The sequence below is a fragment of the Neodiprion pinetum genome, chromosome 4, assembly GCF_021155775.2.
Source record: "Neodiprion pinetum isolate iyNeoPine1 chromosome 4, iyNeoPine1.2, whole genome shotgun sequence".
Classification (NCBI taxonomy): domain Eukaryota; kingdom Metazoa; phylum Arthropoda; class Insecta; order Hymenoptera; family Diprionidae; genus Neodiprion; species Neodiprion pinetum.
The window spans coordinates 1,028,275-1,039,372 of record NC_060235.2 but is presented as its reverse complement, the minus strand read 5'-3'; the positions used below and the strand labels follow the sequence as shown (position 1 = coordinate 1,039,372).

General features: G+C 43.4%; 1 protein-coding gene across 3 annotated transcripts in view; it reads right to left on the bottom strand.

Annotated features, from left to right (window-relative positions):
* Positions 1–3,450: 3,450 nt before the first annotated feature.
* IRSp53 (Insulin receptor substrate 53 kDa) overlaps positions 3,451–11,098 on the bottom strand; it is a 108,244-nt gene continuing 100,596 nt past the window's right edge. For 2 of the 3 annotated variants that reach the window (XM_046620417.2, XM_046620418.2), the window contains exons 13-14: positions 10,829–11,007; positions 3,451–9,961 (exon numbers count right to left, since the gene is read on the bottom strand). In XM_046620417.2, coding sequence (XP_046476373.1) covers positions 7,708–9,961; positions 10,829–11,007 — 2,433 coding nt within the window. In that variant the 3' untranslated portion in view covers positions 3,451–7,707. The remainder of the gene's footprint in view (positions 9,962–10,828; positions 11,008–11,098) is intronic. The other variant, XM_046620421.2, reaches the window with a different exon arrangement.

Sequence of the window (11,098 nt, the reverse complement as noted above, 5' to 3'; positions counted from 1 at the left end):
ATTCGTCAAGAGCTGGACGTCCGTTCAGCTGCGAGAACGGCGGCTAATCATTCGGATTCCTCGCTTGCTGAACGATGGAAAATTGAAACATGAAGTTAAGAAAGTAAACTTTAACGAGGCAACAAAGTTTCGAATGGTCGGAAATACAAAGGCGCAAAGTTTCGAAATGCGAGATTTCGAAAATTCGAGTTACGATAGAGGAAAATTCGGAAAATTGAAGTTCCGATGGGGTGAAATTCCGAAAATTAAAATATACCCACACAGCATAGTTTACTCGACGAGTGGGTGTAAAAATTGGAATGACTAGGATTCCGAACGTAAAAATATCGATAATACAATATAAAGAAGGTGATGAAATTTCACCAAGCCAGAAATTCACGGAACTGAAAATCTTGGATCATTCGGAATTTCGATGTTTCATTTCGAATAACCGATGCTTTTCTAATGGGAAAAAGCAAGGCTTTCCAGGGGTTCGTAAATATGGATGACAAAAAAAAGTTAGATTTTAAAATTTTCTAATTTTTGCGCTTTCGGAACTTTGACTTTTCGGAGTTACGCTCTTTCGGAACTTTGAGCCTCGGGTTTCGGGCCATTCTAAATTTTGATGTTTCGTCAAAGTTTGATTTCTAGCTTCAAGTTTTACCACCAAAAATTTCGGTGCTTCTGGAACTTTTTAAATTCGCAATTGCAACCCCAGTCTGGAAAATTTCGCGAGACCCTAACGAGTCGCGCCGTCGGGTTTTAAACGACAATTCCAAATTTTCGGATAATTGCCAGAGTTTACTTCGCGCTAAAACCCCCTGAAGCTTTCGGTAACGCAATTGGAGAACTAGCTGATTGATGTTAATTTGGAGTTTCATCATGCCGTCTTCAGACTGCAGCGCGACCCGCGCCGATTCAATTTGATACTTCCGCAATAGTTTATCTTTTCCAGCCGTCCCCGAGTCCCTCCCTGTCTGCGTCTGTACCTTCTCCTAATTGCCCCGCGACTACGGCGTCTCCGTTTTCACATCGTTATTGTTGTTATTACCTCGTCTTTATAGATGCAACGTCTCATTTAGTAGTTTTCTCCCTTTTAGTATTTCACGAGCTTCCATTCATTCTCCCTATTGCATTTCCGCGATTTTCACCATTTTGCGCAGTGTCATTCTGACTGTGGTGTTTTTTTTTTTTTTTCCTCAACGTACTAAACTACGGAAATTGATCAATCCAAGCCATTATCGTATTTTTTGTCAATGACCTGGGATGAAGATGCCATAACTTATATACGCATGCAGAAAGGCAAGTGCGATAATTATTTGAAACAATATCAAGGCTAAGATATCTTAGAAAGGTACAAGTTCTGAAATTTTGACCACTTAAATTCATGTTTAATACACATTTTTTATGATTACTTATCTTTTGCGTTCATCAACCAAGTTTGTATTCACAGAGCGAGGTTTACACTCGCATCTCAAACCTGTGCCCGTTCCATTGTGCCATATGCTTTTTATACAGACAAAAAATGATTATTTTTCTGGGGTGGCCGGTTTTTTTAATCAACGCAATGCGGCGCGTTTCAAATTAATTACGTGAATCTTCCCACGCATGCGATTCGTTCTTAGCCGAGCCTCGTTCCCAGTGTTCGTGCACCTAATAACCGCGAGAATTGGATACGCTCGAAATTTTTGTTTCGCTTGAAAATTTAACAAAGAGAATTCGAGAGGGATTAAAATTAAATATTCCAAGGGAGGCTTCCGAAAGCCGTCGGAGGACGTAACGGCCGATGTCGTTGAGGCTGTTTTTGCAGAAGCGGAACAAAAAGAAGAAGAGTAAATCCATTCCCGGACAAAGAAATTACCCGACAATTACCTGCGGTCTAACGACTGGGAAACGAGATTCTTATAAAGAGAGAGCGAGTGAGAGATAGAGAGTCTGGCAGTTGTCCCAACGTTCATCGTTTCCTCCAATTCATCGCGGCCCGAATTACCTGACCCACGGCACTTATCAGCCCCGCCGCGAAGTGTTGTATAAATAAACCCTTAACGGAGCCATTATCTGGTGAAACAGTAGCAGCAGCAGCCTCCAGCGGCGCGTTGTTCCTTGGAAGTTCCCAGTTTCGCAAACTTACCTCGCTTCGTCTTTTCCCGAGAGAAAGATACCGGAATGCGAAACTGAGGAGAAAGAGTAGAGAAAGTCGAAGATCTCTACCGGAGGGAGGACCGCCATTACTGCACACTTTCGCGTCTTTTACACGTCGAAGCGACATTTTTACGGCGCGATTTTCACAGACTCGCCAATTTTATACGGTTAATATTTGACGCGCTCGTTTCCGCGGAATAAAATTATCCCAGCAGAATTCAGCTGCCGTTAAAAGAGGAATAAAAAACGAACCAAAATTTGTCCGCGAAACGAGCAGCTTATACCTGCCGTATTACTGTTTTACGCATCCCTCCGACATACTCGAAACAGACTTTACCAGATTCATCAAATAAAAAAACACTCGAAAATTTGCTTACACAAAAATCGTAAGTTCGCAAAAATAATAATAAAAAAAAAAAAAGAAAAACAACGAAAAACGTGCGTGTCCGCCTCTCGCTGCTGCGGGATCGAAAGAATTTTGGGGAAAGGGAAAGTCGAGGGTGAATTTCGTTAAATTTACGGCCGTTGTTACCTCGCCCCGTCCCGCCAGGCCGACTTTAAGCCTCGACTGTTCCACCTTTTGAATTTTAAAAAGTCTCGAGCAGCAGTGTAACACTTTATTCCTCTCCTTGAATGGAAATGATATCTTCGGTACCTACCGGCCGCGATTCTCTCGGCGTTCCGCATCGGGTCCACCTCGATTATCGTTATCGTTCTTAAATTATGACTCGGCGATCAGCGGATCGCTTTACACCCTTGAATAACGACGCCACCTTTTCACGCAAATCATCGATGGATAATTCAAGCGGAGCTTTATTTAATTCGTCTATCCGTATACTGTGCAGTTTCTGGAATCCTGGTGCAAATATCGCCAACTGCAGGACTGCGGTGTTAAACGAGGAAATGGCAAAAGTCCCCGGGCGCCGGTTAGTTATGGCGTTTAATTTAACCCCGGGTTATAATTTTGCGCAATTGTTGATCCCTAGGCGCAAAACCGGCGCTGCACACGAGTCCGCTCATTTGCACCAGGATCAGCGCCCTGTGTTTAACTGTTTACACAGTTATCTCATCTCCCGCGTCACCGACGCGGTGTCTGCAATTTTCGTCTGTTTGTTCTCTTCTTTTCGTATGTGTTTGTATGTTTCTGTTTTTTTTTTTTTCATCTCATCGTCCAATAAACGACAAAGAAAATAATCAGCTCACAACAGCAGTCTGGGTGACGACGAGTTCGCATACAATAAAGGAAGTCATACCGAATACGTGGTCGTGAAATATTGACATTTACGGGATTTGCATATGCGACAATAATCATTGTTACGCAGAAAAATGTTAATTTAATAACAATATACCTTATTATTATTATATCGAATGTATACATTGGTGATTGGTGCTTATTTTAACAATTTTTTTGTCGCCTAACCTACTTCACGTGTTACAATCAGTCGGCGCGATGAGTCGTTGGATGGAAATTACGAATCAAAGCTTATTGCTTAATCCCCGACTTATTTATAACCTTCTTCCTGGTAATATATTAACATTTTGTAAATTTATGTATGTAATTATATAATATAATGTATATGGTATAATATGCAATTGTTATAAAAAAATCGCCCCTAAACCATTTTTTTTCAATAATTATTATATAATAATTATTAATAATAATAATAACAATAATAATAATAATAATAAAGTTTGTTTTTTTGTCATTTTCTTTTTCTGCAAAGCTATACAAAGTATAATTTGATATATTATATACGTTTTTTTGTATTCTTATATACAAATACCTATATAGGTAATATGTATTCATCCTTATACGCCGCGTGTATCGCATTGTACATAAAACGAGATATTTGAATTAATACGGCTGTCGACATGAATCATAAGCTCCTACAAAATTCAAGATATGGATGATAACGTCAGGAAATGTTAATTATTAGGCTAATTGATAATTAATTATATCAAAGTAAACGTGGTTAAAAATTCGTTGTATTAATACATGCTATTTGCATTCATACTTTCTATAGTATATATATATATATATATACATATGTGTGAATATATATATATATATATATATATATTCACACACTCTATGTATGAATGATATCGTACGAAATAAGAAATAAAAGTAATAAATCGTTAATCAGCCAGCTCAGAGACATAGCGTAGAATAGACAGATATTGTAATTGTAATTTTAGATATCTAAACGTGAAAACGTCGTTATCATAATTGATTAGCTAGAAGTTCGGACGACAGACAAATATCATAGGTACGGAAGTGTCTGTACATCGTTACAGAGGAGGAAATTTATTATATATAACGATTAGCGAATGGGTAAAAGAAAAGTGAGAAAAATAAATGCACAACAAGTGAAGAGCGCTGCTGCATTTCCGAGGGTCAAAGTTCGAATATTACGAGCTTCCGCTGTAAGCTTCATGCTCTGGATGTTTATACGTACGACACGTTTCACGATGCCTGGATAAAAGTTTCATTTTTACGAAAGGCGGTGACGGCATACACCGACTACCCTTGTTCCCCACGTAGAGCACACAGGAGTAACGATGCATAACCGCACCGATTCGCCTGTTTCCCCCAACTTTACGATCGTCTATTTTACCTCCCGCATACAGGGAGTATAATACAGCTGATGTGAAATATGTAACGTGATCAAATTATTTCCCTTATCATCTTCTCGGTATTGACGGTATTTTTTACATATTTTTTTTCTCCTCAAGTTGAAACTCATGCGTCGGTTAACCCCTGATGAAAGACATAATGCAGACATTGTAAAACTTCAATTATTGTTATTTACACTCGTTGAAGGATGAATTTTAGAACAGCTGAGATCACACACTTGACTGACAAATGTATCCAGCGGGAGAACGTTGTCGAACCTCTATTTTTTTTTCTCTTAGTTATTTTCTTCTCAAGCGAAGAAACTTCCAAGACGTTGTTTCCTTTTTCTTTTTCTTTTTTTTGTAGAAATTTCAAGTATCGAGTCCCGAGGGGATGGAAATGAGAACGAGAAAATAATAATAATCATAATGGAAATGAGCGATAGCAAGAAATTGACGGGAACGCGTAGGAGGCTCAAAGCTCGAATCTCGATCTGACGTGACAGGAAAATGCTGGACAAAAATAGAGATGAAAATAATTGGAAGAGTGAAAATCACGGTTTAAACGAGTGTTTATACCGTTGAAGATGGATAACGTTACTTTCTTTGACTCTGCTATCCTGCCACCCATAGAGAAGTTCGTGAGAATATGTGAACAGTTGAGCACCTTTTTCAAAATCCGACAAAATTTTATCTTATTGTTAGATCAGACTACTACAGCCTAACTCTCTGTCCGTCAGTCGGTTAAACAAGACAAAGTTTTGCGTATTTGATTATTTCGCACTTTTGGAAAAGTTCAATTCCTGTGAGTTTGGTGTGTCGTATTTTTATAATTTATACATATTTATTTTTTATTTTCATTTTTTACATGTATCGGACGAATACGTGTGTGTATAAAAAATTATTTTCTTCTAGTAACCTAAGCGGTGAATAAAAATGAGAGCTTGATACGTTTTCCTTTTTTTTTCTTCTTCTTTCACTATTCTCTCGCCTTCAGAGTAATTTTTATAAAATTCTCGTCCTCGCATCGTAGCTATTATTTCTGCACAATCGATAACAACGAATTACTTTACTAATGCCCCGATGAAACACGAGTCACACCGTGTTATCAGTGAAAAATAACCGCTTATTATTTTCTATACATATAATTTGAAATAATTTCTTCTTCCTACATTGCACCTATGACGTGTGTTTTTTATTCGTAACATGCATGGCGTTCTCGAACAACGTGATGGACGAAAATTCACACCGTGGAATGTGATAAGATTTTTATTCTTCGTTCGATCTATAACAATAGCGTGTTTCATGACAAGGCCGGTGCCGATCGGTCGTTGGTCTTCGTCTTGCGGAGCTTCACCGTTGCGAATATGTTCCCCCTGAAATAATCCCAGGTTAGTACCGACACCATAGCATGCACTACCCCTGCGGGACGTTAATCATCTACTCGTAATCTTCGTAAATGAACGTGCGTGACGCACTCTCCTCGCACCCTTTAAAAAAGAAATTCCATTCATCGCATCGATGAAATTTCAAGCACCATTTATACATATACTTCAGCTCGCCTTGGTTTCGTCGCAACGCTGATCGATGATGGGAGCGAAGTTTTTCTCTACCGCAACATTCGTGATAAATGTGCATCAAATTCCCTTTCACTTTGCAGTCATTGTGAATTTTTACCTGATGCAAAGCAGTGTTTCGTATGCATATGATTAAAAAAAAAAACAAAAAAAAAAGAATACATTATAGTTAAATATATGTTTAAATAATAATAACAATAACGATAATAATAATCTCTGTGCGTATACCTCATACGTATTTACGAGACCGGAGTATTGTGTAGTACTGTTTTTTTAAATCGTTGTGCCTCAAATCATAACATAGTAATAAATTATTAAGAAGAAAAAGTAATCTAAAAGCAAAATTCTTTATCGATATTTTGATCGGTGCTTAAGAGCTTTGAAATACGCAAAAGTGTGTGACAGCTGCGATTATAAAGTTTATACGTGAAAAGAGAAAGAAGAAAAGAAAAAAAAAACAACAAAATACTATCGAGATTTTGCAATTGTGTGGACGCGGGTGTTGTTTGCTTCTGGGAGAGCCAACATCGGGCCGGCCATTTCCTGCCAAGTAAAGTAATTCAGGGAAGTTTGAATGACTTTTTGATGCGCCCCTCGATCGTGTTTTAATGTTTATCGTGCGGCGGTCGAAAAACAAAGGCAAAAACAAGGGGATGGGGTGAAAAATAACAGCAACACACAAAACATGTATCCGCAAAAAGCTCTTCAGCGACGCCAAATTTCTCGATTCAACACCCCGCCGCTCACCCTCCGTCACATCATCACCCTCTGGACAGAATTATTCCACTCTTTCACTCTCCCTCGTTATTTCATTTTTTTTTCCCTCTTCTTCTCCCGTTCTCTTCCCTCGCTAAAGTAAACATCATGATGTACAGATAATTTGGAGGGTAAACCTCGGGGCGTAAAATTTTTTTGCACGTTTAGGTCAACAGGGTTACATACAAGGAAAAATTAAAAAATCCACACATCGCACACTGACAGAAGATCTTAGAGCCATACGCGTAAGACGAAATGACGCGGAAAAAAATCGGTACAATTTTTTCAATTCCCTCTTTCTTTAACGTCTCCGTAAAGCAATAATTTAATAAATTGACCGAGAGGTCTATAAATACAGAAAAGGAATAACATTTTCTATTGATATTCGGAATGGAGGAATTGTTGGAACAATTTTATTATCGACTTGAAAAAAAGTGGTACCGATTTCTCCTCGCGGTGTCTTCCAAAACGTATGCATTGTAGATAAAATTGAACAGAAACAAACGGAAAAGGTCACACGGGTGTGTTAAACATAAAATTAGGCGTTACATAAAATGCAGCGAAAAACAATAACAAACGATAAAAATAAAGTAGCGATGTTTCCGATCGTTCCCCTCCGTGGTAACGCCGCGGGCATTTACTGTTTCTTACTCTTTACAGAAGGATCGACCCCCCAGAGATCGTACCAAGGCCCGCAAGTGTTTCTCTCCCTCTCCCTCTCCCTCTCCCTCTCCCTATCCCTTTCCCTCTCCCGTCCCCACCCTTTATCCCTGTCACCGTCCTTGCGGAGTTTGGTCCTCGGCAGTAAAGTCTTCTCAGCGACAACCTGATCCTTGACAACGATGCAGCTGTACGTAGACTCTTCGTCGGAAGCCTCGGTGTCGGAAAAATTTTGAATAAGACCGTCATCGTCGTCGCCGTAGGCCTTCTTGCGGCGTTCGCTCTTCTTCGTCTCGTTCGTCACCTTCAGTTCGGCGACGACCATGTTCTGCTTGGCCTCGAGGCTGCGCTTGCGCTCATTCTCCAGTATCGCTTTCCTCGATATATTCCCCACGAAATACGCGCGTTCCTCGTGCTGCTGCTGCTGTTGTTGCTGCATCCGGTACTCGGACCTTTCGCTGACCTTCGGCCTTTCCGCGGGTGTGGGGAAATCGTCGGAAAAAGCTTGCTGCTCCCCGGATCTTTCCGGTTTGTGTATCCTCTCCGCGGGTTTCGGCTCCTCCGCCCCCCTTTCTCGGTCGCGTGGCCGTTCCCTAGCCGCCCGATGTCCCCCTTCGGGATCCCGCCCCCCCGGCGAATGGTCGCGATCCTCCGTCGATGTTCCGCGCTCGTGATCCTCTCGTCGTTCTCGTGCCTCCTCGCGTTTAAGCATCTTCGGTATGTCGACGAGGGAGCGATGCTGCCAAAGCGCCATGCCCTCGAGGACGTCCGAGTCGCGCCGGAATCGCCAGAAGGACTTGGTGCGCTTCACGAGTTTCGGTCCCTTGCCGTCTGTCTCAAAATTCGACATCCCGTGACGGGAGGTAAGGCGTTTCTCGTTCTTCTGCAGGGTGTTATTGTTGTTGTTGTTGTTGTTGTTGTTGTTGTTGTAGTTCGTGTCGTTGTGATCGGCGATCTTCTGTCCGTTTTTGTCAAACTTTAGAGGACTCTGCCCGCGCTGATCGGCCCTGTTCAACTTCTCCGCGACTTTGCTGCGCTCCAGTTTCGTTTCGAAGTTAGACTCGTACCCGCGATCCTTGCCGTCTACTCCCGAATTCTCGCGTCCCCCTCGTCCAATCGTCTCCCCGTAAATCTCTTCCTTCTCCGAATACCGTCGTTCCCGGTAAGGCAGAAGCCTCGGCCGATCCGGGGCCTCCTCGAACGGCGGTCTGGGCCTCTCGTCGAAACGCCGACTCGAAGCCCGCTCGACCCTTCGATTCTTCTCCAAGTTTCTCTCCCTCTCGAAGTACCGTTCCCTCTCCCTCTCGCGTTCCCTGTCGTAACCTCTGCCCTCCGCGTCATCCTGAGAGTCCTTGTACTCCTCCTTAAGCTCGGCAACGGTCCCCGGATCGACGAATTTAGCGGGACTCAAACCCCGCGCGTACTTCTGCGCTGTCTGTTCCAGCTTCTGCGCAATGTGCTCGACCTTGCGTCCGGTTTCCGGTAGAGTTACGGTGCTCTCCTCGTCCGAGTCCGATTCCGGCTTAGCGTCCTCGTCGTAGCCGGTCGGAGTTTCGCACTGCGATACAGGCTTGTACCCTCGGCGTACGTTGCTCATCCCACTCTGCTCGTTCCCGTCGGTCACGTCGTCCTCGTAGTACTTCTTCGCCTTGTTCTCGTACCTCGGTGTGTACTCGTTGGCCCCGTACTTCCCGGGCCCGCTCTGCTTCTCCGACTTGTACTCCTGCTCCTGAGTCGCGACCTTCGTCGTTCGCCGCTGCGCGTATCGCGGGGGACTCGCAGGTTCATCCCGAAACTTGTTCCGCTGGTTGGGGTTCGGTCGTTCCCTGGGTCGTCGGGCCCGCCCCTCGTAGTCGCTCGAGTACTCCCCGTTTCGCTCGTAAGCTTCGCCTCCCGCCTTGCTGCTTCGCTCTACCGAGTTTCTCGCGTATGCTCGAGGGTTCGTCGCGATCCTCGGGGTATCCGCTTCCTCGCGCTCCCGCTCGACGTGTTGATGGTACCGCGTTTCCGGCTTGTCGCCACCCCCCGTACCCTGATCGACGTTGTCCCATAGGTCCATCGCGTTCTTGTATAACTGCCAGCTGTTCTCGTCCTTCGGTATGGTCTTCCAGGAGTCGTTCTGCCACTCCTTGGTCAATGTTCCCCCGTCTTCCCTCGCGTGCTGTTGCTGAGTCCCCTGCACCCTGTCAGCATCCGCGATTCTCTCCGCTCGGGGCTTACGTCGCTGCCTGCTTTGGAGTTGATGTTTGTTTTTTTTTTTTTTTTTTTAATTTTTTTTTCGTGTTTTTTTTCGGGATGACGAGATGATAAGGCATGACGGAAAACAAAGAAAACAAACAGACGGGGATGTAGATAAACGAGGCGGGCTTACAGACACTGTACAAGTCAGGGTGAAACGTGAAAAAGCACGATTGTACAAGGAAAGAGATCCAAGCAGTTTCAAAGCTCCGCCACCGATTGATGCCGATTTCCGTATCGCGTTCCGGATAGTACAGAACGCAAATAAAATAGAAGAAAGTAAGACAAGACAAAAGGGATAGGGTTAAAAGGCTTGAAAATTCGTTATTTTGAAAAAGGCGAAAACCTTGTGGAATTTTAACGCAGACTCTTTGCCGTGCACCGACCACCATCCCACATACGGTGTGTGTGTCCCGAGTCCTTACTATGCGCTAAACGTAACCAATAATATACCGCAGCTGCACCATTTCCATGTCCAGAGCTTCCTTCATACAATAGCTTGATGGATCGTTGTTACGTGATATTATGTTACACATACATTTTTTTTCTATGTATCATCATTATTATCCAGTCAAAGGATCAATTTGGCAGTATGAATTCCTGTCCAAGTAACAGAGAATAATAAAAAAAAAGATACATCAACAAAAATATCTGTACAACACGCGTGCCAGAATTCCATGAAGAATATGATCAGTCGTGAGCGAAAACCGTGTGCCAAAAAACCAAGCCAGAAAAATATCACAAAGCCAGTAAAAGTCTGGCTTCCAAGGCGATCTGCGTCGCGTTGCAAATGGTGCCTCGTAGTATTCGAATAGAAAACAAAACCGAGAAGAGGCGAACAAACACAATCTACCCCTCACCTGATGGCCTCGTCGTCGCTGTAATCGATGTCAGGATGGACCGGAGGCTCGTTAGAGAATCCGCTGTCGTTGCTGCTGTGCAAGGAGGTGATGGCCTGGGGTGGGGGGACCGGAGGCACGGGAGGCTGGACTCGGCGACCGCCGGCCAAAGCCGCGGGCAGGGTTCCGGAGGGCCGCATCTGCGGAAGGGTAAGAAACGTGGCATCGTCAGGGATCGGGGTCGAAAACTGTCTCTTTGTTTTTACCCGTAAGGGGTGTTCGAACCAGGCC